At 45.9% G+C, this 27,522-nt stretch overlaps 1 protein-coding gene across 3 annotated transcripts in view; it reads left to right on the top strand.

The window, feature by feature from the left end:
• CLSTN2 (calsyntenin 2) overlaps positions 1–27,522 on the top strand; it is a 592,872-nt gene that overhangs the window by 439,836 nt on the left and 125,514 nt on the right. For all 3 annotated transcript variants that reach the window (XM_074370543.1, XM_074370548.1, XM_010952311.3), the window contains exons 3-5: positions 7,422–7,617; positions 8,368–8,576; positions 15,364–15,513. In XM_074370543.1, coding sequence (XP_074226644.1) covers positions 7,422–7,617; positions 8,368–8,576; positions 15,364–15,513 — 555 coding nt within the window. The remainder of the gene's footprint in view (positions 1–7,421; positions 7,618–8,367; positions 8,577–15,363; positions 15,514–27,522) is intronic.

Here is a 27,522-nt window from a genome sequence, read left to right as displayed (position 1 = left end):
ATGTGACTTACATTTGCCCTTTCCCATTATATTGCACCCGAAGTGACTAGAGAGGACTCCATGCAGAGGTGTACACTTTAAGAAACTCACCTGCCCAGCCCTCCGGCGGTGTGCTCAGTGTTCACTGCCTGCAGGTGTGTGTGCTGGGAGGACAGGGTGTGCAGCTGAGAGCAGGTGGTACCACCCTCCCTCTGGAAGGACCTCACCAATCTGGTGGAGAAGCCTTTACAAGACCTATCATTTTCCTCAAACCTGGAGTCAAGAACCTGGCCCGCTGTTGGCTCCAACAAGACTAGCTGCAGCTTGGGGTAGAGTTTTTCTCAAGGGGAAGCTACATTCATTTCATGGTTCTTGGTATATAAGACTGATTTGTACCCTTGACTCTAGCCCAATAATGGCCATCAGCAACCTCTGCTCACTGTGAGGAGCAAAGTCAAACAGACAGACAACACCCCTGCCCCCCAAAAGCTCTACCCATGAGGCAGTACTGGCCGAGACTTTGTAAACGCACAAGATGCGGTCTTTGGGCAACGATAGTCAGGAAAATAAAGATGTGTAAGCGTGGCTGAAGTGTAAGGTACTTCGAGGAGCCAGGCTGGTTTTTAATGACGCATGTGACATACGTTCAAAATATTTCTGGTGGTGAAATGATCTCCACATTCGGCCTCTTCCATTCTCACACATGAGAGGGAGTTTGCCAGAAGTATGTGAGTTTTCTTCAATATAATGGCAATGATAAGAGCTAATGCTTACATAGTACTTAACTTCATGCCAGGCATTGATAAGTGATTTGCATGTATTGGCTCATTTAATCTCAACAGTCAATAATACTATGAGGTAACTATTACAGTATCACCCCATTTTGTGGATGAAAAAGTAGAAGTGGAGAGATAAGTGAGTTTCCCAAGGTCCCACAGCTAGTTGATAGAGGTAGAATTCAAGTCCAGTCTGACTCCAGAGCCAGATGTGAAGCATCCGTGCTTGGATGCAGATGCGGAAATTAAGTTCCCAGACCCCAGCACTCTGTGGACATCAAACTCTGCCTAGTTACCCGCACCACAAATGCCCCAGCTGTGCGATACAGAGAAAATTGTGTTGCTCTGAGATTGGAAGTATTCTGAGAGGTGATGGGTGATTTCGAGTATCAGGGACAGGGTATGGAATCATGATCTGGGTGGAAACTATATTATAAGCTTTTGGGTTTCATGACCCCTTTATGCTCTTAAACATTCTTAAGGACCCTCAAGAGCTTTTGGCTAGGTGGGTGCTATCCATCAATATTTACTGTGTTAGAAAGTAAAACTGAGAAACTTGCAAATGCTTATTTATTAATTTATTTTAAAATCACCATAGTAAATTCACTACATGTTACATATCACGTAATTTAACCAAAAATAATTTTCCGAGACAAAATTAGTATGAAGAGTGGCATTATGTACACTTTTGTAATCTCTTCAGTGTCTAACAGAGGACAGCTAGAACCTCATAGCTTCTCTGCCCTCAATCTGTTGTGATATGTTGTTTAGGTCAAAGTAGGTGAATAAAAAATACAGCCTCCCCCAGGTGTATCATTGGAAAAAGGAGGAATCTTTTAAGTTTTTCAGATAATTTCAGCTATCCTTCTCTGATACGACACAAGAACTCCATAAGTAATCGTTTCTTAAAGTTTAGCTACAACAATCTGAAAGCACATTGATAAACTTATTCTCCACTCTTACATCAAAATCCATTGATCCATTTCACACTTTGAATGAATCTGTTACCCATACGTTCTGCATAACTGTATGCATTAATCATTTGGAAGATACCAATTTATTGTTAAGCAGATCTTTCAGAAGTTCACCTATTTCATTATACAATATCAAACAGTCACGTTCATTAATATCATGACTCATCTCATCGGGAAAGTATTTAAAGCCTTGGTACATTGTCAGACTCGCTGTGGCAGACACAGATTTTCCAAAACTGAAGTCTCAAATGTATCACTGGCAACAAATACTACTAGTTCTTTTCCTTCAAGTTGACAGGCTTACTTTAAAAGAATGTCTGCCACACACTCAAGTTTGAATAAACATAGTTTGTCTGTCAATCACTCTTTCAAGTAAAAACAGCATCCCCTACAAAAAGGTCCTAGCACAGCTCCCACTCAACTTAAATGACACAAATGCTTTGCCTAGAGACAAACCAGCATACACTTGTTCCACAACGATGCTTTATGTGTATTTTTTATTTTGTCACAAAGTATGAAAATATATGTACTCAAGGATTGAGCTTTAATAAAACTGGTAACGTTTACTGCATCATTAAAGCCTCTCTCAAGTGAAACTGGCCTTACTTCTTTCTCTATTTTTACTGTGACTGTATGTCGTGTAGAATATAAAGGCACCAGCCCTTCCAGTCATTGTTGCTTTTATACCATCAGTGCAAAGATCAACGCAATGAAAGGGGCAAATAACAGCTTAATGTTAAGATGATGATAACTCTGACTCTGTGGACCCACAGAAAGGGTCTTGGGGATGTCAGGGGTCTACAGACCACACTCTGAGAACCCCTCTCTTAGAACATCACAGTGATGAGCCACACGAAAGAACAAAGAAGGCCCTGGATTTAGATTCAAAGAGTCTAGATACCAGTCCTCGATCTGTGCCTTCCTATCAAAGCGACCTTGAGTGAACCACTTAATCTCTCTGAGACTCAGTTTCCTAATCTGACAAATAGAATCAACACAGTCTGTTGTTCAAGGGTAGGAACAAGACACATTCTCAAAGTCAATTTCGTTCATTCATTCATCAATGTCATTCATTTCCTCCACAATTCTAGGGGAGGAATGTAGAGACAATTACACCAGTTTCTGCAGGTGGGTCGGGAGATGTGTTACTACAGAGGAAAAGGTAATTGTGAGATAGAGACGGGTGACTGAGGGGCTGGGACCACTGCAGGTCTGGCCCGTCAAGGGGGCTCGTAGTGAAGCCACGATCTTAAGCCACAGCCACTGTGAGATGCTACTGGCCCCATTTCTCCTCAGAGCCTGGTACTGGTCCAGAGTGCAGGTGCACTGTGCATCGTACCCCCATACCTAGTCCCTGGCACACCAGCTCTCCCTCCCGTAAAAGCAGATTGGAGAACAAGATTTTAAAAGTGATATTTTTATATGGAAACTATTAGGTCTGGTCATTTACTTTTAAGTACATCACCCTCCCACTGCAGTGCTTTACTAGTAATCACAAATTCTAGTGACAGTCCTCATGAAAAATCGAGACAGCCAAATGTGTCACACACGGACGCTGGGAACTGCAAGTTTGAAATCTCCTTCCTCCTCCAGACCCCATACCAAGACATTTCCTCTGTCATCTCTCTCTCAACTTGCTGTGTTTTTCATTTGCTATTTTATGTCATTCTAAGTAAAGAAAAAATAAAATTTTTAATTATTAGCAGGGATTTTACCATTTATCTGTATACCATGCAATGCCAGTTTTCAGTGCAAGTAGAGGAGCCATTAAGTGCTGTGCAGAATCTCTGAAAACGACAGAATTTGCATGTCGCCATAGCTCACGTATGCATATGCATTTAATTTTTTACCAAAGCATCGAGAATGCCACACAAACCATACTCAACTGTTTCCATTTCACTTCCTGACACGTGCATCTTCTACCAATGTTCTCTGCCTTTAGCTTGCTGATAGTAAGGACGGCGCAAAAAGAAAAGGCAGGATGGGTGGTTTTATCTTTCCTTTTCCTCTCTGTCTGTTTTCAGCACAGGTGGCTGGCTACTACAGAGAAGTAACATGAGTAAGAAAGGATACGACGAGGTTCTTTGGTTGGTTGATCATGATTCTTTAGACCCCCTTACCTTTTTTCTGTGTTCAAAACAGTTTGGTTCAAACAGGACAGGTAGCCTCTGTCAGGGCTGTCAGCTCCCCGCTTACTCAATTACTCAGTCGTGGAAGTCACGTGCTTCTCACGGAGTCCCTCTGACCTCCCCCACACCCCGGGTCCACAGGAGTGCTGTGCTCTTGACATATCCTGAACACTAGGTGTAAACGGGGAGCAAGGAACAGGGAGGCGTGCATATTACACCCAACTCCTATGCCCAGGACATGTTCCATTGTCCCATCGGACTTCATTTACAAAACCCAAGTTCAAAGATGAAATTATTAAGAATTTCAACATGACGACAGCAGAGCCCTCTTGAGCACGAGGTTCCATGTGGCTCCCTGGTTGCACATCCATAAAGCTGGTCCTGCTCCATTGTCTCTACTCCTGCCACACAGGCCTCTGTAGTCCCTTGTCCCTTCCTGCTGGAGGGCACTATGGTGTGCTACCCCTCAGTTCCTTCCCGTGGGACCTGGATGTCTCCCTCTGTCTCTTCCTGTGATCTCAGCTCAGCCATCACATCCTGAGGTTAGACCTCCCCACCCTGCCTGACCAGGTTGAAACTCTCCTCACACCAAGTAGCCCTCCCTCCACGTTAAGTAACACAGTTGCCATCCTTCATGAAGGTGGGTGATTGACTGCTTACTTCCCTCCCCCACTGGACGGTCAGCAGCTCATAGGCCAGGACTGGGTCGATTTTGTTCATCACTGTTTCACCAGTGCTGGGCCCATAGTCCCTAATAAATGTTTATAAGGTGAGTGAATGGGTGAATAAACGAACGGATTCTTTTTCAACTAGAACACAAGTGTCAGGTGAAGAGCTGGAATAAATAAGGGTGACGTGTGCTCTAGTTTTTATTCACAGGGACTAGATCTGATCTCAGTTTGAGCTGGTGCAAACCAAGTGAGCATGGCATCCCCTTGTTCATTTCACTGTCTCTTCTAGACGGTAATGAACACTCGAGGATTGGGTATCCTTATGTCTTGAGGAATCCAGCTCATTTCCTTTGTGTTTCTGGCCCCAGCACATCACCTCACATTTATTCTACTCTCGAAGAATACTGGTACTGTTGAGTTGATTGAGCTGGATTTAGCTTAATAAAAATATGTCGCCCTAAGTTTTACTTTAGCTCACCCTCCTCTGGTGTTTCCTCTTCTCCTTCCTCCTTTTCCTTTTCTTTTTTTCCTCTCCTTTCCTCTTGTTCAGGATTTCTGAGTCTTGAGAATTGCTTTAGTGGTGATCAAATGTCTCCAACAGAAAAATAACCCTCATTTACTTTTGGTTTAACCGGATTCTTCAAAAAGAAATGGCCTGGCTCATCTTAGAATCACGGCAATCTTAGGGACCTCGAGAGAACACCCCAGAACCAGTCTGAACACCTTCGCTGCTAATATTCCCATATCGGCATTGATCTTGGGATAGAATCATGAGGCAGGCACTTCAGAAGTTCATGCCCTCAACCCCAGCCAATTCAGAGCAGAAAGGAAACTTGAGGATGGGATGAAAGCCGTTCCCCTGCCCTGAAGGCTGCAGAGCTAGCCGTGTCCGAGAGGCTGTACAGACAGCCCTGAGCAGCGGCGGCAGAACGAGAACCAGCCTTCTTGTTAGAGCCTGGCCCACAGCCTGGCTGTCTTGTCCATAATTCCTCAACCACATTTGAGAAATGGCCAGGAGGGGATGTAGTGAAAATGGAGTGTTCATAATGAAACTGAGGATCGATGAAATAATAAAAAACAAAAGCCTAAAGGTAAAATTGGTATTGATTGACCATCTCAGAAAACATTGTTAGTAAAAGATCAGGACACACTTCCTATATGTAAAATGGGGGCTTTCTCTCTCGAGCGAGACTTGAGCGGAAATACTGAATGCTCCTGGAAGCAGTCCCCGGGGTGGGCCCCTTATACGTTCTGAGGCTGCTTGGAGATGGTGCAGCAGGGGAGGGACATGGAGTTAGGAGTCAATTACACCCGGGGTTTTTATGCCAACTTTAACTCTGTGACCTTGAGCAAGTAATAACGCCTCTGATACTTTTTCTTTTTTTAAATCTGTACAAATTGGTATAAAACATCTGCCTTGCAGGTTTGTTGTGAAGATTAAATGAGACCATGTGGGTGGAGGTACAAAGCTTGATGCCTGACCCAGAGTGGCATGCAGTCATGTCCTCCTTTCTCCTCACGGTGGTCATTCTTTGGAACAGCTGGGCAGGTGCCTGGTCACCTTGAGAATGAGGACCCCCTGAACTGTACTCTGTAGACACCTCACCCTGGTCCCAGCAGTGCAGCGGGGGCAGTGTCAGACCAGGGTTGGGGCGTATCAGGTAGACATTGTCTGCACAATGCCATCTTCTGGGCCTCTTCACAGGTGACAATTAAAACCTGGAGAGTCAATATAATTTGACTGAATCAGTGAGTAAGTGGTGAACCTGGAACAACGTGACTCAGGCCCTTGGCCTGAGTTTCACTCCCCCACTGCCTATAGCTGAACCCCTGCTGCCCACGTCACCCCTTTGCACCATGAATGATCTTTCTGGACATCTACCCATCGTCTCCCCAACAAGTCTGTAAGCTCCCTCAACCCAGGAAAACAATGTGTCTCAATTCTTCCCAGGGCACGTACTACAGGGTTTACCATTGGGGTTCAAGAAATAAACATCCAACAGTTGAGAAAAAGAACATATTTTCATAGACTTTTCATTTGAATGCAGAGAAATTGTTATAATACACATCAACCCAGGTGAGGGAGAGAGATGCATTCATTTCACATGTCTGGCCCTTTAAGCTTTTCAAGCTCTGCGGGGACTCTGGAACTCACATAGACTCACCCCCAACTGTTTGGAGAGAAAGTAGCAACTCTGAGTGGCATCCCCCTCCGCACAGAGAAGTGGTGGGTGAGAGACATGAATGGGGTTGGGGGGAGCACAGGGGGAGGGGGCTGCAGCGAAGTGGGGTGTAAACCAGGAGTAAAGGACAGAGCAGAGCAGGGCTGCTTGCACCCACTGAGCAAACAGATCACCTGGGGACCCCGTTAAGATGCAGATCCCAACTCAGGCGGTCTGGGCGGGACCTGGGAGTCTGTATTCCTAGCAAGCTCCCAGGGGATGCCCAGGCTGCTGCTTCACAGAGCACACTTTGAAGTAGCAAGGATGCTGTCATGCTCTATCAAAAGACCGTGAAAAGCTTTGGCCTTTTTCTCTTTTCCTCTGCAGTGATTGGCTTTTCACTGGGGGCAAATTCCTTAATCTCAGCCTGGCTAGAGGGCAATCAGGAAACCTGCTAGGGAAAGTGGCAAACTGGGATAACCAGCCAGCTCCCCTACATAATAACTCCCTCTTTTTCCTGCCGGGTACACCTGATGGTGACATTTCGATTTTACCATCCAGGAAATGAACATGTCGTTCTGGGTCTCCGGAGGCCACTTCTGGTTTGATGGTTGTCTACGTGAAAGAGATGGCCTGGGGATGTTGGGTTTGCAAATCGGGTCCGTTCGAAGCTCTCTGTTCAGTCTGGCAGTTCTCAAGATCCGCCTGTCTGTACTCCATCCTTCTGCAGGGGAAATTTGCGCATTCAAGATCCATGGCCAGGAGCTGCCCTTCGAGGCTGTGGTGCTCAACAAGACATCAGGAGAGGGCCGGCTCCGCGCCAAGAGCCCCATAGACTGTGAGCTGCAGAAGGAGTACACGTTCATCATCCAGGCCTATGACTGCGGCGCGGGTCCCCGGGAGACGGCCTGGAAGAAGTCGCACAAGTGAGTAGCCTGACTGAGCTCCCTGGACCCCTCCCCGCTTGCCCGCTCATCTCCGTTCACATGCTGCTCTTCAGATATGCATGCCCAGTGGTCATACCAGGCTGCTGTAGCCTGCCCGACTGCTTGCCAGGCCCTGCCAGCATCAGCCTGGGCCACTTTCTACACCTGGAATACTCTACCCCTCTGTGTCATGTGAAGATACTCCTATTTTACCATCAGGACTGAGTTCAGGTGTCACTTCCTCCAGGAAGCCTTCCATGAGCCAGCCCATCCCTGCAGACCTGGTTGGGGCCTTTGCCCCCGGGGTCATTGCCAGGCCACCTGCTTCTCTCTGTCACAGCGCTTTCATTTTGGGTTGTAACCCTCTCCCATATAGAGTTTGGCTCAGCACCTAGCCCAGAGTAAGAGCGGTTCGGTTCTTGCTGGATGGAGGAGTGAATGAGTAGGCGAGGAGTGAAAGAGGAACAGGGAGCTGATCTGGAGGCAATTTGTTGCCTAAAGCCAGGTGACAAGGAAGGTCGAAGAAGGGGAGGCATCTCTCTGGGGTGGGCTCATCTCAGAGAATGGGGCACGGATAGGTGGAGGGGTCTCCATGGGAGGGAGGACAGAGCACTCAGACCACAGCCGCCCAACTGGCTTGTGGTTTCTCCACTCCCTAATCCTTAGAAACCGAGTCAGTGCCCATTAGGGGTGTGGGAGGATGGTGTGATTCTTTCCTTACCACCACTTCTTTCCTGCGCATGCTCCCAGGGCTGTGGTCCATATCCAGGTGAAGGACGTCAATGAGTTCGCTCCTGCCTTCAAAGAGCCAGCCTACAGGGCCGTCGTGACGGAGGGCAAGATCTATGACAGCATCCTGCAGGTGGAGGCCGTCGACGAGGACTGCTCCCCCCAGTACAGTCAGATCTGCAACTACGAAATTGTCACCACTGATGTGCCTTTTGCCATCGACAGAAACGGTGAGTGTCCTGAGAGGACCCTGGTGGGTGGGGGCAGGGAAATGGCGCCACTGCTCCCAGACTGAAGGCCGAGTGTGGACTCTGAATGTACTGGACAAGTGATGTCTCCCTTGCCACCCCTGATCTGGGCTATGTCTCCCAGAACTCAGTCTTGCACTAGAAGGGATGACCTTACAGAATCAGCACCCCAGGCCGATCTAACACACTCCACAGTACCTTGGAAACCTACCCAGTGAATATTCTCTAGAACTCACAGTGCCACACATCTAGGTATTGAAGATGGGTGGGGTTTTGGGTAGAATTTTCCTGTTGCCATCCAGATGTGAGCCATGCTGTCAACTCAGCCAAATCTGAGTTTCCTATATCACAAGTGGTAAGATCATCCCCCACCACCACAATCTGCTGACTGCTCCCAGACAAAGAGATGCTGAAAGAGAAGGTGGAGATTTCTGAAACACCTTCTAAGCTATAGCTCCATTTAGGAATTTTTAAAGCTTTTCTCAACATTTTTTAAGAATTTCCACCCCAGTGAGAGTGAAGAATGAAAAACCCTCCTACCACACTTTGATCTCAAATTGAACTTGCTGAACTGAAAACAGTCCTAGAAAGCCATTGAGATATTTCCCCATCACCATTATTTAAAAACTCATTGTAGTATAAACACCACAGCCAGAGTTCCAATCAACCCATCCCACTTTAACTATAATTCTCAATAACTTGATATTAATCAAATGATAATTATTTGCCAAGTATATTGTTTCATTATTAGCATGAGTATGTGAGTATATGTATATTGCACTCCCTTTGTTTCAAAGAGGATTTAAGTACTGTGCAAAAGTGCAAAAGTTGCAAAAGCTCAAGTCCATCTACTCCATAAAGGTTTAAGTGATGCTGGGCACGGTGCTGGGGACTGGGAGTGAAGATAGAGGGGAAGTCAAAACAGATATGGCCCTGCCCACATGGAGCTTACCATCTAGTGAAAAGAAAAAGTAGGAAGTCAGGCAGCATCCAGGGCGGGTTTGGTGCACAAAGCATGCCATGAACCAGGGTTAAATTAAGCGTGGTGTTAACCCTGAGCCTCCTGGTAGCCAATGCCTAAAGGGAAGTACCCTCAGTCACTTGCTCACAAATCTTTGGTGCTTCCCATGCTTCTTGATGTTGAGATCAGGGAGAAACTTACCCTAAGACGGAGTCTTCCTGCATCCTGAGATCTGCAGCAGATTCCACAGGATGGAAACCAAGGAGACATCCTCATCCCTGACCTAAAGGAGTTTACAATCTGTCTTGGAAGATGAAAGCAATATTCATAAAACAGACAAAACATTAAAAAGGGAGTTTCCTTGTAAGAGGCTAAAACACATGGTGCATGACAGTAACACACCTGGACATCACTAAATGCTAATTGTGTAGGACACAAAATCAATGCACAGGAACATAAAGGAAAAAATACTGGACTTTAATTAAAGTTTGGTTCAGGACTAAGAAGCAGTAATTTCAATTAGTAGAGAGCCTATCAGAACTGCTCCCTATAGCTTTTCCCGCAGGCCTTGTGAAGTGGCTGGCCTGTCCCCACCACAGAGACACACATCTCTCACACACACACACACACACACACACACACACACACGCCCCCCAATCAACAAAAGATGAAACACCTGCATTGTATGTTTCTGATCCCCTATGATCAGCTGTGCAGTCTATGTCCACAGGAGCTTTGGAATCTGGGGAGTGACAAGTCCTTGCCAAAGAGCGAGCCTGGACAGGAGGAGGTGTCTATGACCAGTGGTCCCCTTGGCCTCCTGCCTTAGTCTGGAGAGCCACAGCCCCCGGAGGAATGAGATGCAAACTCCTTCATCCGAGGGTAAACTGCCCAGGTCAGGAAGATAATTACTCACCTTGATGAGCCATTTCACTAAACATATGCCAATTTATTTCCCTAGCTGTCTCATTAAAAGTGAGTCATGATCCTTTGCCAGGCCTGTGCCTCCAACACTGGTTTACAACAGGAGATGCAGAGGAAACTCCCAGGGAGCGTGGGCCCCGACCATGAGGTTTACAAAGCAGTTCTCCCAGTAATGAAGGCAGGACCTAAGGGCAGACGCAGAAGCGGTTTTCGTTCTAATGAGCTTCCCAGTTGGCCCTTATCCATCACTTCTCTGGGCGACCTTCCCAGGTCCTTGAAGAAGTTATTTGCGTGCACATCACAAAAAGCACTGCTGAGTTGGGGGTCCAGTCATTCAGGCCCCATGACTTTGGGTAGACGGCCTCTGGCCCCTCCCCACTGCCAGGCTCCCTGCTTGTGGGGGAGGTAAGGGGAGCAGGGCAGGGGACGGGACACGGAGTCAGCCTGACCCATCTTGACGCAAGATTCAGCCGCTTCCAACCAGAGGCCCTCGGCCTCCCTTGCCTTGACTTCCTCCCCTGTGAACCATGGCAGTGACAGTCTCTGCCCCATTGTGGGGTGCCGAGGCCTCAGGGTGAGGCAGTACCTGGGAGGATGTCCACAGGGCCCTTGGCATATAGAGTGTTCCATCCACCTGGGTGACCAGGACATGAAGGCTACTCACTCCCCATAGAGTTCCAGGCTGAAATCATGAGCAGGTAACTGAACTGGTGGCATTGCTCCCCTCTTGGGAAGTTTTGGATCCATTTCAGGTGGCTTCTGGGTCCCCATTTTCTAGCACTCAGCTGATATCCCTGAGATCGGTAGGGCCTAGATCCTCACGTCTATTGAATTGATGGAAAAACTGATTCCCAGAGCAGAAAGAGCTGGCCATACAGTCCGCACAGTGGCAGAGTGGGGACTGGAGCCAGATCCCCTGAGTGCTGGCCCCAAGGTCTTTCCACCAGTGATGTTATCACTGTGCTCAGTGGCGTCTGACGGGAAAGCATGGCACTGATATTTAAGGTCAAAAATACAAGGTTGTGTCTTAATCTTATGCCCACCACTGTGTGTGTGGGGCGGGGTGGGGAGATATCTTTGACAAAGTTACTTAAACCTGGCCTTAGATCCTCCTTGTAAATTGGGAATTAAATCTCATGCCTGTGTAAGAGGGCAGCATACTGCAAACAAAGCAGTCACCAGAGTGTCGGTGCCCAAAGGCACCCAGCCAGGTGTGGGAACGGCCACGGAGGGAGCAGAGGGCTCCCAGTGATGCCCAGTCTCCACTCGGCAGACCTTTCTGCCATCCAAGCAGTCACTGATTTCACGCAGCCTCCACTGAGCCCTCTCCGTGGGCAGGCTGCCCAGGTGAGTAACAGACCCTGGACGCCTGTGGGTAACGTGTGTCCTCAAGTCTGCTTATTCTCCAAGTAAATGAAAGCACTTCTCTTCCATCTGAATCACAAAGTAATACAGGCCTTTTGTGGGAAACTTGAGAAGCCTAGAAAGGCACCGAGAAGGAAGTAAGTCACCTGTCACCCCACCAAAGATAACCACCACTGTTTTGCCTGCACTTTTTCTGTGGAGTTTTTAAACAAACATAAGGCCACGCTTTCCTTGCTTTTCTTTATCTTCCCTTTTTCACTTAACACTCGATTATGTGGATTTTTTTTCTATCCGTAGAAATGCTTCATCCTGACCGCCGTTAGTGCTCAGCCGTGTTCCACCTAAGCACCGATTCATGCTCAGCTTGTCTCTTGCTCTGGGGCATCCAGTTTCTTTACTGTTTTTCAGTGTAATAAATAATGCTTAGGTGAACCTATTTGCACCTTTGTCTGCAATTTCTATCATTTTCCGGGGGTCGATTTTTAGATGTGGACTTGCATGCTCAAAAGGTTTGAAGAGTTGCAAAGTGCCCGGCCTGCGTAGCTTTCCAAAAGAGCCTCTCCCATTTCAGTTCCATCAGAAGGAGGGTGCAGGTCAGCATGTTGTCTCGTTGCACCCCCCGCCCCACTTGAGTTTCTTACACAAAGTAGGTGCTGATACTTCTTTGAGAATTGGGAACAGAGAAGTAAGTCCAGGGAACGGAACTTGCCTGAGCTAACTGTGGACTCAGGTCTCCTGAGAAGGCATTACTAGGACAAATCATTCAAATGTGGGGGGAAATAATACAATTGCAACAGAAAGCAAAACCAATGGCTTTTTCCGATCTTTCAAAAATGTTTTAGATAGGTGATTTATCCAAACATGAGCCTCCCCCTCATATAACTGCGGGCAACAATATTATACTCTCAATTTTACCTAACACTTCAAATTCTGTGCTCTGAAACCCATTCTCCCATGCATGAAGTCGGTGGTGGTGGAGAAAGTAAATTAGTTTCGCAGACAATTTCATTAAGACTTGTTACAGGAGTGGAGCTGCAGCAAATTGAGCCAAGGATTGCAGGCTCATGTGCTTTTCTACCACAATCAATAGTGTTTGGTCTGCTTAACGTCACACAGATTGTAAACTCTGAGCCACCCTCTTCTAAGAGGTATACCTTTTGAGAGCCATTTAACTTCAAAGAAAGAGAAAGTTAAACCTTTTTATTCAAAATTCAATTCCGTGTTGCTGAGACAGGACTTCTCATGGTTATTGACAGTGCTTCTGCCTGACAGAAGTCTTCCCCTGTGATGGCTGTAACCACAAACAAGTTTGTTAACGGAACCCACAGGGAATGTTACCAACTCCATCCTGAGCCGTTCCAGACCTGCATGGGGCACCAAGCTGAGATGGAAACAAATATTTGGAGAAAAAGGAAAGGGATTCTGCACACCAGCCACAAGGCCAAAGAGACAGCAAACCTATTTTTATTCAGAGATTCTTTTTTTTTTAATTGAAATATAGTCAGTTACAATGTGTCAATTCCTGGTGTACAGCACAATGTCCCAGTCTTGCGTATACATGCATATATTCGTTTTCATATTCTTTTTCATTAAAGGTTAAGGTATTGAACATAGTTCCCTGTGCTATATAGAAGAAATTTTTAAAAATCTATTTTTATATATAATGGCTAACATTTGCAAATCTCAAACTCCCATTATCCCTTCCCAGCCCCTTTCTCTGGTAACCATAAGATTGTTTACTATGTCTGCGAATCTGTTTCTGTTTTGTAAGTGAGTTTATCGTGTCCTTTTTTTCCTTCCTCTTTTTTTTTTAAGATTCCACATATGAGTGATATCATAGGGTATTTTTCTTTCTCTTTCTGGCTTACTTCACTTAGAATGATAATCTCTAGGTCTGTCCGTGTTGCTGCAAATGGCATTATTTCATTTTTTATGACTGAGTAGTATTCCATTATATAAATATACCACAACTTGATTGGCTTTGCTAAAAGAAACTTGACTTCAAATCTGTGATTACAGTTACATTTTTAGAAACAGTCCAGAGCAATAGCAGGATAAGTGAGTCTAATTCTTGGTACAATGTCTTGGGAAACTCTGTACACCCTCCCCTCACTACCACTCATCTCTGAGCCCGCCCCCTCCGCACCTTCACAGATGCTCCAAGCACCTGCTCGTGGCCCAGTACTGAGTACTGTTCTACTAATATTGAATGATGAGTGGCTCAACTTTTCCCACCTTTAAAATACTTAGGAGTCATTAGGGAGTTTTCCTTTAGTTTTGATGAAATATAAACATAAATCTGAGTCAGCCACCCCCTGTTGTCTTTATTTGCTTGTTGATTTTTTTTTTTTTTTCAATTTCCATTTTCTTGGTTTCACTTCTGGTAAAGGATGATAATACCATTTGAGTTCTAATTTGCTGTCAGCTCCACCACTGGGGGAAAAAAGCAAGAATGAAATCATTCTCGACAAAGGAAGACTTTCCTAAAATCATGTATAATGTATAGTGGGGCCCTCATGTCCATGGTTCCTCTGCATCCCCAGATTCAACCAACAACAACTATGATCATTATCAAAAAAAAACTCTGCATAAAATTGAACTTGCATATTTCAAACCAGTCCTGTTTAAGGGTCAGCTGTATACACCTTCATTAAGTATCTATTTTTCTAGTTACATCATAGAAATCCCTTAATATATAATCTCTATATCCCTATGTAATCTCAATAAATATATATGTAAAATATCTCATATTGTATATAATATAGAGTATCTATATATAGAAAAGGAAGATTTTTATCTCTGGGAATCAAAAAGTATAAAACACACGTCAGGCCTTGATTCATTTTTTGACAGCAAAATTATATTTCAGCAAAAACAGTCAATTAAAATTTCACTCGTTGATTGTCAGATGTTTATTTCAGAATCATAATATCGAACCCCCGGGAACAAAAACACACAAATGGCTCAGAAACAATGTCTGGTCTCTCTTGGAGAAGAAAAATGTCTTTGCCGCCAGGGCAAGACATCTGTTATTCTGTGTGGCTTTCAGAAGGGAAGTCACACATTTTCTTATCGATTTTACTTCCTGTTTGGTAGCAAAATAATGTGAGAAGAGGCAGTGAACATTCCTAGCGATGAGCCCAGATGTTTTTTTAAAAAGAAGCGTCAGGACATTTCTGAATTCCATCTTTTTCCCAGAGATTTCGTGTGAATGAGCGCCGGGCACCCTACATCTGGGACTCAGCCATGTGGGCACACTTTAGGGTTGTTTTCTGACAACTCTGTCCTTAGAAGCACAACCAGTTGGATTGCAGATGTGTGCTCAGAATCCCCTGGCTGTTCCATTCCACAGCTGGCATGAATCCAGCCAGTACCCCTACTTGCCCTTGTTTTCACAAAGAGTTAGAGGAAGGGGGCATTTTGTTCTGGTGAAGGTTGGAGGCATGCAGAAGGGATTCTGAAGCACTGCAATGTGGTTTACTTGATCTGAAATGATTTTCAATGTCCCCATGTCCTCAGGCAACATCAGGAACACGGAGAAACTGAGCTATGACAAGCAACACCAGTATGAGATCCTGGTGACCGCCTACGACTGTGGACAGAAGCCCGCAGCTCAGGACACCCTGGTGCAGGTGGATGTGAAGCCAGTTTGCAAGCCCGGCTGGCAAGGTAGGCCTGCTCTTGTCAGTCCTGTAGAGTGAAGGCAGCTTGGCTGGCTGGGTGTATGGGAGTGGCTGGACCTGCCCTCAAATCATTGCATCACACAACTGGAGGAGTTTTTAAAGTGCAGTCACTCTGCTGCAAGAAATAGAGTAGCCTGTTTATTCTCACAGCTCCTAGCTGATATATTACCCCCATTTTACAGCTGCGAATGTCCAAGGCGATTCATTGGACACACATGCTCAGTGCGTTCAATGCATCCTTTCTCAAATCTCATGACATCTTTGAATCAATAGTAATTACCCCACGGCTCTCAGGAGAAAGTGCCAGCATGCTTGTTCACTTTATGTAAGGGTACCCTGTCCTGCTGGTCCACTTCAGCTTTTGATCATTGCTCAACACCTGGGGAAGGTTGTCTTGGTCCTTGGGCTTGCACAGAGGGTATACAGGCAGAGGCTGGACATCCAGAATCCAGCCTCTGCATAAGGGGGTTTCTAAAATGTTGGCCCTAAGAAGCAATGGCCTTAGATGGAGATGGGGTTTTTTTTGCTAGTTGAGATCTTTTAGGATGCAAAGGCAGAAGGTTCTGGCTACCCTTAGATGATGGAGGAGTGGCACTGAGCTGAAGGGAAATGAGAAGGGCAGGGCCAGCTGCAGAGATGCAGCTCACAGGACTGGATGGTGCATGGAGTAACAGGAGCTTTAGTGGTGGCATCACTAGTCCTGGTGGTGGAGCAGGGAGGCTGTAGTTATCTCTGTGCCACCATTTTGGTTGCTCTGCTGCTCCAGGTTCTGCTTCACACGTTGATGTTGCTGCCAGCTTCTGCTTATTCATAACTCATGGTGCCCCGCGGACTTCTCCCTCTGTGGTTTCTGTCTCCTGCCTTCCCTTAGTATGTCTTTAAGCTTCAGGGCCCCTGTTGAAGCTTTAGGGTCCTTGTTATATTCTACCTCTTTCTCTCTCTCTCTTTCTTTCTCTCCCTTCATCTTTCATTTTTAAACTCCCCTGGAGAGGGCGTGATCAGCTGTGTTGGTCATTCATGGTCATGTCGGGAAGACTGATGCTGTATAGGTCACTGGTCAGATTATGAATGGTTACCTTTTAGTCAGGCATTCATTCCTAACGCGGTTCATCAGGGCCAGACTGGCAGGACCTTGTGGTGCAAAGCAAGGACACCTGAGGTCCCGCCTGGGTCACTGCCCTCAGGCTGTCCCCTGCACAATTTTATCTTCCTTAATCTTTCAACTGGGAAGATGGGAGGGGGTAATTAAATGCACCTCTGGGGTGAGCCAGAGTCGTACGCCTTTGAACAAAGTAGACTAGATGAAATGCTCAGAAGAGGAGACACAGGTCAGATGTACAAGACATATCAGTCTATTTAGGATCAAGCAAGAGACAGAGGAAAAGGAACAAGCCAGAGTGGGGAACTGTGCGTTCCCAACCGTGGGGAGCCTGAAGTCTGGTGAGTGTAATTCACCAGACCCTAAGGCCCCTGAAGGTAGGATTCTGTCTCTCTTGTTCACCACTGAATTTCTCAGGCTTAGCACATGTCCAGCCCCAGTAGTCGGTACTTAAGAAATAGTCATTGAATGAATGGATGGATGGATGAGCAGATGGGTGAATGAAAAGCTATGGGAGTAAAGAACTCACCTTGTTTTATTTTAACCTGTAACGACTGGCCCCAATGAAAGCATAGCTTTTGAAAAGAAAGCCTGGAAAGAATATAAAACCTTTCTAAGCATGGAACGTGCTCACAAACACACAGCCATACCTGGAGAATGATCCCAATCTTTTTTGTCTTTGATAAATGAGGCACCTCAGATTCAAGACCACTTTTCTGTACCTGCATTTAAATGTAATTTCCTAAGGGAGTTTGTATTTGTTTCAGTGTTAAATATATGCAAAGGAAAACATGATAATAATGTTTCATTCTGTGTGTGAAGAATGCGTGGAGCCTCTAACTCGGGGTCTGGTGCTATTTTCAGCTCTAGCTAGTGAGCTTCTAAAGGCAAGGATGCTGTCCATTTGTTGGTGTGTCTCCAGCGCCCAGTCCAGGGCCAGGCACAGTGCAGGTGACGGGCAGGTGTTGAATAGACAAACGAACGGTGAAAAATGTACCTTTCTGTGCAACAAAGACAAGAGGGAAGCAGCAACTCCCTGCATCAGTTCATGGTGTCAGTCAAAGCACATGTAACATCAGGACCAACTACTGTAGGGTGGCTCCCTGCCTAAGTCGGCCAGCCTTGGGTGGCAGAAGCTGACACTGGATTGTGCGTCACATCCCTCCTCCCTCCAGCTCACTTCTTGTAGACAGCCAGGTCTCTCTCCCCGGCCATCGTCCCAGCAGGCTTTCAGATCACAACCAGGTCCCTTGGGTTCTCTGATATGTGTGGCGATGGTCAAAGTGCCTTCCTGGCATTCCTGTCCCCACTCCCAGACCTAGAGAGGAATTTCCCCTCCTTGCACCATACTGGTCCACTTTACTCCTCCACTTGGGCAACCCCCACCTCTGACCAATCCATCTCAGGTCCTGTTCTATCTTCTACTCCAGCCAAGGCTGCAGCCTCAGAGCTGGGCAGGCACCTTTCTCCATGGAAGAGCATAACCACTGGTCCTAGATGTGTCTCCTGTCCGCCACCCTCCCCCAGCTTTGTAGAGCAAACTGGAGTGAGCCACGTTTTACTGAGTTTCTTTTTTTGTTTTTTGTTTTTGCTAACTGCAGATAAAGCAGGCTGTCCCTTTCTGGGAGAGGCCATCAGGTTCCTAAGGGACAGGGTTGGCTCTTCTTGAAGCAGATGTGGGGTGAAGAATGGGAGGGAAGCAGGGAGAGGGGAGGCCATTTGGGACATGGTGAACAATCTCAGGAAGCCGATGTGGCTTGCAGAGGGAGTGGGGACTGGGGAGAAACAGGGAGCAAGCTTGGAGGGGTTGGGGGGAGGGGAGGATTGGCAGTGAAGATTTCCAACCTACAGTGATCCCCAAACCCTCAGACCCAGCTGTGAATGGGGGTCTACAGGCACGTGCCAGGCAGAATTGCCCAGGAGAACAGAGGCTTCTCCCCTAGCTGGCTTCTCACAAGCAACAGGAGTCAGCAAGTAAACGCAGTTTGGCAGTTCAAAATCTTGTACCTGTTCTAAGTCATTTCCCTCCAGGCAGGAGGGGATTGCAGCAGAGTGAAAGCAATCCATCACGCTCAGGAGCTTCCTGTCCCCACTGGAGTGCTCCCTCCCAATCAGCACCGTCTCCAGCCCTTGCTGCAGCCAACCTCTCCCCAGGGAGCTGTCCTGGAGGAGCAAAGGACCCTGCTCACAGCTACAGCCCTCCCTTCTTTCCCAGGGCCCGACCAGGGACTGTTCCCAGACTCCAGTGATGCCCTGGGCATTGGCCTTATTTTCCATCACAATAGCCCCTTCCAGGAGTGCAGGACTGCAGCTTCTGCCAAGGTGATGCTGGCCATACTGAGCTGCACACAAAGGACATCCACACCCTGGCTCTGCTGCCACCTGCCTTTCAGACCTTGGCCAAGGCATCATCTACTCAGGCTATGCTATTTCATTCTCTGTCTTTTTATCTGTGGCTGAATCTTGTCTTCCTAGAAATGATATGCCCCCCCAACTCCCCACCCCTGGGCAGAACCATACTTCTCACAGCCCTTGGCATTCACTGAACTTTCTGTCCTTCACCTAAGCATAAACTTGCCTACCACCATCACTCATCAATGGCAGAGCTGGGTTTATCAGAGGCTCAGCTGGCAGCAAGGGGAGGAAGGTTTTGCATCCGGAAAATGACCCCAGGGTACCAGGCACATGCATCCTGCTCTGACATGAGTCTTGTCTTCTCCAGTGCATTCTGAGATTGTGATTCTGAATAGGCGGTCAGGTGAATACTCCGCAGGGGTAGGAGGAGATTTACCTAAGGGAAAGTCACTCCCTTTCTCAGCTGCTCAGAGAAGAAGATGGTCCTCAAAGCACCCACTAGGCCCGTGTGAGTGGAAGGGAGGACTAACTCTATTTTGTCCTGAGCTCTGAGCACTCGTGGTATCTTATTCTTGGAGATGGGATGGAAGACTCTGTCAGGAACCAGGATAAAGGCGCACCTGCGGCAGGTCACGTGCTAAAGAAGAGCTTGTGCCTTTCATGCTGGGCATCTGGATTTGCTGTGTTCTTAGTGTCCGTTTCCCTCCTGCCAAGGGGTTATACATGGCCACGCCTGGGCGGTGTGTACTCTGAGGACTTTGGGAAGAATCTGTGTCCATCCATGGATCAGAGCACCACAGAGGATGCAGCGGCCTCAGAGGCTCTCAGGGGCACAGGGCAGTAACAGTGGTGGACACAGTCAGATATGGCACTGCGGGCCCGTCCTTACAGGGGCCACTCACCGCGTTCTAGAGCAGCGTTTGCAATTCAGTTGCTGGTTTGAGGTTTTTGTTTGTGTAGTTTTTATGTTATGTTATATGTTATATTGAGAAACATATCCCTCTTTATCCCTTCCTTTTCAAAAAATTTTTATTTTTTTTCTTTATCCCTTCCTTTATTGGTCTTTATAAACCCTTGGCCCAGCTCTTTCTATGTGTCAAGCTGAAAACATTGTCTGCACCACACTTATGTAGTACATTTTCCCTTTCATTGTTGCAAGTCAGATTTGGTATTTCTCAGTATTTCTCACCTGCTCCTGCCAGCTGAGACCCCAAAGTTCAGTCTGTCACTCTCCCTTTAAGCGAAACAGTTCCCCTCCAGACAGAACTGCTGCGGACTCTCCTGCTGGCCCTTCCCGTGTCTTTCCCAGACATGTTGCTGACCAGACAGCCTGCCATTCTGGATCTGAAGTTTCCATATCAAATCCGCTTTCCAGACTCCAGCCCCCAACAGAATCCCATCTCCGAGTGCCCACCTCATCCCTGAGCGTGATCCCAGCATGGTCAATTACACCCCGCCCAGCATCAGTGCACCCCACACTGCCAGCTCCCCGAATTTCCCCCTCAGGCCCAATTCCTGCTCCTTTTACCTTCACAGCAAGGTGTCCTATTTACTCTGGAAAGAAACAGAGATGCAGCCACATAATGAACCATTCCAGCTCTGTTCTTTCGGGCTTGAATAATTCTCCAGGTGTGTCAAATTGCCTTGGTGTTTCCACCATGCCACACATCAAACCTTCATTAGGAAGGAAGTGGGTGTCTTTTAGTGGAGTGCTTCTCGAATCTGAATGTGCACCTGAGCACCTGGCAGGCTTTGGAAAACCCAGATTCTAACTTAGTAAGTCTGGGGTGGGTCTGGAAGTTCCTGGCCCATGGCTTTCCCTTGGAATAAGAAGGTCACACAGAAAATATCACTGTACAACTAGGGTGTATCCAAGATTTTCATGTTGAAAAGCAGCCTGAAAGCTGCTGGGTGAGATTAATTTTCCCTTAGTTTTTTGCATTGTGAGATAACTGAAGTTGACATACACATTACATGGTGGGACATACTCTGGAGTGAATTCATTCACCCTTTACTGAAGGCCCCCTGTGTGCTGAAGGCTGGGGATACAGAGGAAAAACGACCTACCAGGACTTATAGTATAGCAGGAGATGATGGCAACGTGGAGGATGCTAGTGCTGGTGGAGGGAACCCTGTGGACACAAAGGAGAGACACTTAACCTCTCAGGGGCCTTATGGGAGAAGTACTGGGCTAAATCTTGAAGGATAATTGTTCTGGCTCCAAGAAGAGTATTCCAGACTAGGGAGCAGCTGTCAGGAAGGTGGGAGAGAGCATGATGTGGCCAGGGCATGGGGGAGAAAACTGGACAGGCCAATGGGGACCAGACCAGGAGGGAGGCCTCCTGTGGTACCCCAAGGGCAGTGGGGAGCCCCGAGGCTTTCATGCCCTGGCGTGGTGAGGGGGATCTCGAACAAGAAGGGCTGCTTGGCAAACCAGATAGATGGTGACCGGGATGCAGAAATTGGGGCAGGGAGATCAGCTGAAAAAGCTGAATATTCCTGAGGGTACTAAGTGGAGCATTTCTGGAAAAGTATCTGAAGTCATGTATTTATTCCAAAACCAGTTCAAAGTACTAGGCAGCAAAGGAGGTTAGATTTTTCAGGCCAGTCCCATGAGACCCTCCCCCAGCCCCGCCCCGTAAGGGACAAAGTTGGCAGTCAGGGAGGTGTGGGGCAGAAGAGACCCCTGCTAAGCCTTGTCAAGTATCCATGTCCCATCCCCTCTGCAGCTGTCCACTTGCCTGCCACCCTGCCAGGGACAAAAAAAGCCCAGGCCCCAGGGGTCAGCCGGCTTCATTCTGCTCCTTCCAAAAGTCAGATCAATTATTGACAGAAAGATGGTAAATGATGGCTCCTTGCCCTCAGTTTCCTCCTTTGCTGTCCTGCCAGTGTGTGCAAGATTCCATCATTGGGGTACCAACTTTTTGTTCTAAAGGATTGTTTAAAAAAAAAAACAAAATTCAACGTAGTAAGTTTGAAGATCTAATAGGCTTTATTCAGTAATTCATGAATGGGGCAGCATTCCACCTGGAATTCCAAGAAGTTGTACAAAATGGAGGGTGTTTATAGAAGGAGGGTGGGGGCAAGGAAGTTATTAGCAAAAGAAAAGAAAGGATGTTCCAGGCCAGGTCACCTTTGTGGGGAAGGGCAGGGGTCTACCATGCAAGTGACCTCTTCTTCCTTTGAGGGGCATTGAGAGCCCAGGTGACAGGAGACCTCATTGGGGCCAACCAGAAAATTCCAGACTGGCTGATTAAGATCACATCCCAGACTGTGTTGTACACTTGAAACTAAGATAATATTGTAAATCAACTATAGTTCTGATGCAGGAAAACTGACATGGGGCGTGAGGAGGGCTGTGTCCCAGGCTTCAGTTGAGCCCCTGGGATGTGCCCCGCCAAGCGTGGGTCCTTGGCTTCACACAGGAAAGCATTCAAGAGCGAGCCACTGCTGAGTAAAGGTAGATTTATTTAGAGAGATACGTCGAAAGGCAAGAGAAAAGCCACGAGGTGTGGGGGTTGGGTGCCCAGATTAGAGCAGAAGTAGGTACACACTCCATAGACAGTGTGGGCCATCTCCGAAGGGAGAGAGGGTGGCCACGAGGTGTCATGTTGCCAGTTTTTATGGGATCAGTGGCTCCATATGCTAATAAGTGGAAGGACCAGTCTAACTAGCCTGGGGAAGGGGCTGGGATCCTCAGGAAGTTGGCCATTTCCCACCCTTTGACCTTTTGTGGCTAGCCTTGGGACTGCCATGGCTCCTGTGGGCGTGTTATTCACCATGCTAATATGTTACAGTGAGCATATAACGAAGCTCAAGGCCTGCTGGAAGTCAAATCTCCCACCATCTTGAGCCTCAAGGCCTACTGAGGGTTGAACCTTTCACCATTCTGGTGTTAATTGCTGTGTTAGTCCTTGAATGGCTGTGCCCTGCCCCCTTCCTGTCTCACTTCCATATTAATTAATTAAGGATTACACCCCTGGGGAAGGCCAAAGCCCCATTTAGGTCAGGTATTAAGTCCAGGTTTGGTATCCTGGACTTTAGCACAAGTAGTGCCCTTTCGGGCCTGTGGTTTTCTCTTTTACAAGTCCCCTCTGTTGGCCAAACTTTCTACCAAACTGAGAGATGTGATCAAACCTTGAGGCATTAACACCACTCTCGCCTACTGCTTGTCCACAGTTCTGGAGGCTTTGCTGAGGGTTGGTGTGGTAGCCGCAAGTCACCAGGTTTTTGCTTAATCCCTGTGACATTCACAGAGTGGTTCTAGGCTCATAATCCTTAAGTCTATCATTCTCTTCGTTTTTTTTCCCCTGATATTCTAGTCTTAGGGAGATCATTTGCTTGGCGGTTAGCGACTGCAAACATACATTTAAGGCTTTTGAGAGAATATGATGCACCAGGGTTACTGTTACGATTATAATAAGCAGGAAACTTCTAAATGTTCAGAGTGCACTTCAGAGCTGTGGTCCCCAAGACCCAAAGCAATCGAAGACCCCACTGAAGGAGATACCCTTTAAAGCTAAATGGCTTGTTTGGTAACTGAGTTTCAATCTAGGTAGAGCAGGTGGTGTTGGCCACAGCACAGACACCTTGCTCGGCTAAACGATAATTGAGGACTATTTCATCATCAAGAACAGCCTTGACCAGGGAGTCTAAGAATCCTTGCTGGGTAGCTAGTGCTTTTGCAAAAGAATCTTCAATGTCTCCATGAGTAAAGGAGAGATTTCTGATTATATCTCATTTGTATTTATTTCTAATCAGGGGTGGATTTTTTTCCCCTGCATTTACTTGTTCAACCCAGGGGTCAGTCAGGTTTTTAGCACTTGTGGGAAGAGAATCTCCTTTGTCATTTTAGCAGATGAAGGAAACCCAAGTTTTAGGTTTACATAAGTATATTACTGATATTAAAGTGTATTTTTAACACTCTTATCATATCAATTCAATTTTAGCCAGCTTGATTACACAAGGTAAAATTTCCTCTTTTTCTCTCTCTTCAACTTTTTGTATACATTTCATTTGTCCTTCACCACCAGAAGTTCTAGTTTAGATAAAATTACTCTCATTTCCCTTAACTAGAATGCATTTCCATCCCTCATCTCTTTTCTTAACCAAGAAACACATCCTACTTCCCTTGCATGCAAAGTTGTGTCCCTTATTATTACTAATAGCTTTAATTACACATGTTAATTAGAATCCTTAACCTTTAAAAATCTTAATTTCTAGTGAAAACTAAGATGTAAGCAAATGTGAACCACATGTCAAACTAGCATTTTTTTTAGATTGACAAATTTATGAATACCTTTCATAAGCTCTAGAAATGTGTGTTTCTTCAAAGTATAATCTTCCACTGTGACACAAAACATGTTTAATAATAGAGCCAAATTTATCTTGAGCTTCCCTGCAAGAGGAAGCCAAAAGTAGACATACCTATGCTCTGTAATGAATGTTTCACAACTTCCTAATTTATAAATGAGCTAGATATTGAATACATTTCTATCTTTTAACTTAAGAAAACGCAAAAGGTTCAAGTTACCAAAAAGCTTTGGAGGCTATTTTTAAGTACATATACCGTAAGATATAATTGCTGCTGAAAAGTTGATACATAAATTCTTATCCCATTTACATCTTTCTAAATTACCTGCTGCCATCAGTTATGCCTGAATTACCTGTGCAAACCGCGTGAGACATTAGACAAAATCAGCCATCATTCTAAGTTATTTTATTTCTTGCTGACAAATTTTGCAACAGAGAAACATGAATTTGACTAGGAAACCCTGGTAGAATAAAAGTTGTTTACCTGTATTATATTCAGTGGCAATGACCTTAAAAACATGTCTGTTTTAATGTAACCAACAAAATTAAACTAGCTTTTATTTACTGAGGATTATCCCAAATCACATGAACTTGAAAAGTATTTGAGTTAGATTCTGTTATATTTGTGAGAACTTTAGAATGCCCAGTCCATACAAGTGCCGGCCTGTAAAGCAACTAAACAGAGCTTTTTCACAAATTAACTTTGGCAATACCCTCCGAAGGTGGAGAAACATAACACATCTACAACATACAAATATCGACACACACGAACATGTAGCTGCAGAGAACTTTTATTAGTGGAAAAGATTTGTAAGATTTCTCCTTAGCCCAATTTCCAAATACCTCTTCACGGGCTCTCTCTCTCTCTCTCTCTTTTTTTCCTGGTGAGAAGCTCCTCTATTATGTTTGCATTTCAAAGAATGGCTCTTTGGTCCTAAGGAAGATGAGGTAGGAAATTTACATCACAAAGGCACAGATTAAGTGCAGGACAATTCTGTTTCCAATATCCTGATTTTTTTTTTTTTTTTAAGTATTTTGAGAGAAATAGGCTAGGTTTAGGAGAAATAGGTGAGAATTGGGAGTTGGGGGGAAGGAGGCAGGTGAACTTTGAGCTTCTAGAGTCGTACCTTTGGCCCTGCAGAGCTTTGCAAGACAAAGACAGTTGTTTCCAATTCCCCCAAAAGTTGGGTTGTAGCTTTTGTTTTAGATGCCTTTTATGTCTTTAATTTTTTTTCATTAGGCTTTTGCAATAAATCTTTCAATGAAGCTGTCCTGGAATTTGGAACACTTTTGAAGACTTCTGCATACTAATTAAAATAGGTATCCCATCCTGTTTGTATGATTTGGGAGCCCTTGCTTTTAAGTACACTCTTTAAGTGATCTTATCTATTTGGACTATTCCTCATAATGGCCATTGTAACTCTTCTGAAGGCTGACAGCAGTTTGGTAGGTCCCTGGCTGCAAATGGAGTTTAACCCATAGTTCTATCCAGCCACGTCTAGCCACAAATGGAGTGTAACTCACATTTTTACTTGCCCATATTGTGGGACTCCCAATCTGATGGCTACCAAGCCAAGCTCTCAGGACACAAAACAAGCCTAGCAAGATCTTGCCATTTTTGTCAATGCTGACAGCTTCTGGAATCACAGTTTCTGAGACATAAAATAAGGAGGTGTGCTGGAAGGTGCTGCATTCAAGTTTTGGATATAGAGGATCTCATTAGCAATGATTGGCCTTTCTCTACACAAAACAAGACAAGCACGTGCACCTTAACATATCGGCAGTAACCGAGAGATGTTACTTCATCCTAGCATGCACCAGCACCAATTCCCACGGAGCCCTGGACTGGGGAAAGGATTGAACCAGCAAACCCCACGGAATGAGGACTGAGGACTGATTCCAAACAAAATGGAGAGCCGCAGCTGCCACCAACAGTTCCCAACGTGGAATCTGGGGGAGGATTCCAAACAAATGGGGAATGGCACACTAAGCCTTCATCAGTTCCCAATGTCGAATCTGGGAACAGAATCAAGGGCTGGGGGTTTCTATTAAAAAAAATCTGGAAATTGCAGCCTGAACGTCTAAGGGGTTGGCTCTGGGCAGGATCATCTGTCAGCTCAATTGGCTCTGGGCAGAATCATTTACCAGTTCAAGCTGACCTGCCCTGTAAAGGAAAGCCAATTATATAGGGAGCTTGAAAGCAAAGAGGATGGTGCTCACACTGGGAGGAACTTACCAATGGCCCTTGGAACCAGTGAGAACAGCAGTGAACTCAGAAGTGCTCATGGGGCATCACGCCTGTGTTTCCTGTTGTCCTCAAGTGCCATTGGAGGTTTGCTTCAATCCCACCGCTGCCACCAAATCTGTTAGAAAACGATTCAGCTGAGTAAATGTGAAGATCTAATTGACTTTATTCAATAATTCATGATTCAGGCAGCCTTCCATCTACCAAATAGACAGGTGCTCTGAGGGGCTGTACAAAATTGAGGATTTTTTATAGGAGGGTGGGGCAAGGAAGTTATTAGCAAAAGAAGAGAAAGACTGGTTCCAGGCCAGGTCATCCCTTGAGGGGATGGAGAGGGCCCGCATGGCAGATGACCTCCTTGGTGCTGACTAGAAAAGTCCAGACTGGTCGATTAAGATTACATTTCTGGGGAAGGTTGAAACTGCAATCAGGTCAGGTATTAAATGCAGGTTTAGTATCATGGGCTTTAGCACAAGTGACACCATTTTGGGCCTGTGATTTTCTTCTTTAACAGGAAAATCCCCACTTAAATTGCAAATGCCTCTTTGAGGAGTCACTGTTAAGCCAAGGGTCAGCAAAGTGTGGCCCATAAGCCAAATCTAGTTGGCCTGTTTTTGTGAAAATGTGAGCTACAAAGTGGTTTGTACACCTTAAATGGTCGGAAAAAATCAAAAGATGAGTAATATTTTGTGGTACATGAAAATTACATGAGATTCACATTTTAGTGCCCATAAATAAAAGGCCTTTTTGGCACACAACACCCTCATTCATTTATATATTATATCATGGCAGGTTCCACACTGTAACGACAGAGCTGAGTTGTTTCTTAGAAACCAGATGGCCCTCAACGCCTAAATATTTATTGTCTGGCCCTTTCCAGAAAATATTTGCTGACACTTGCATGAAGCTATTATTGTCCATGGACAGCTTAGTGGGGAGTAGTTTATCAGAGTACCTAGGACAACCTAGAAAAATGTGGAACA

This window comes from Camelus bactrianus, chromosome 1 (assembly GCF_048773025.1).
Source record: "Camelus bactrianus isolate YW-2024 breed Bactrian camel chromosome 1, ASM4877302v1, whole genome shotgun sequence".
Taxonomy (NCBI): domain Eukaryota; kingdom Metazoa; phylum Chordata; class Mammalia; order Artiodactyla; family Camelidae; genus Camelus; species Camelus bactrianus.
Note: the sequence above shows the minus strand (reverse complement) of the source record. Positions and strands in the feature narration are given on the sequence as shown.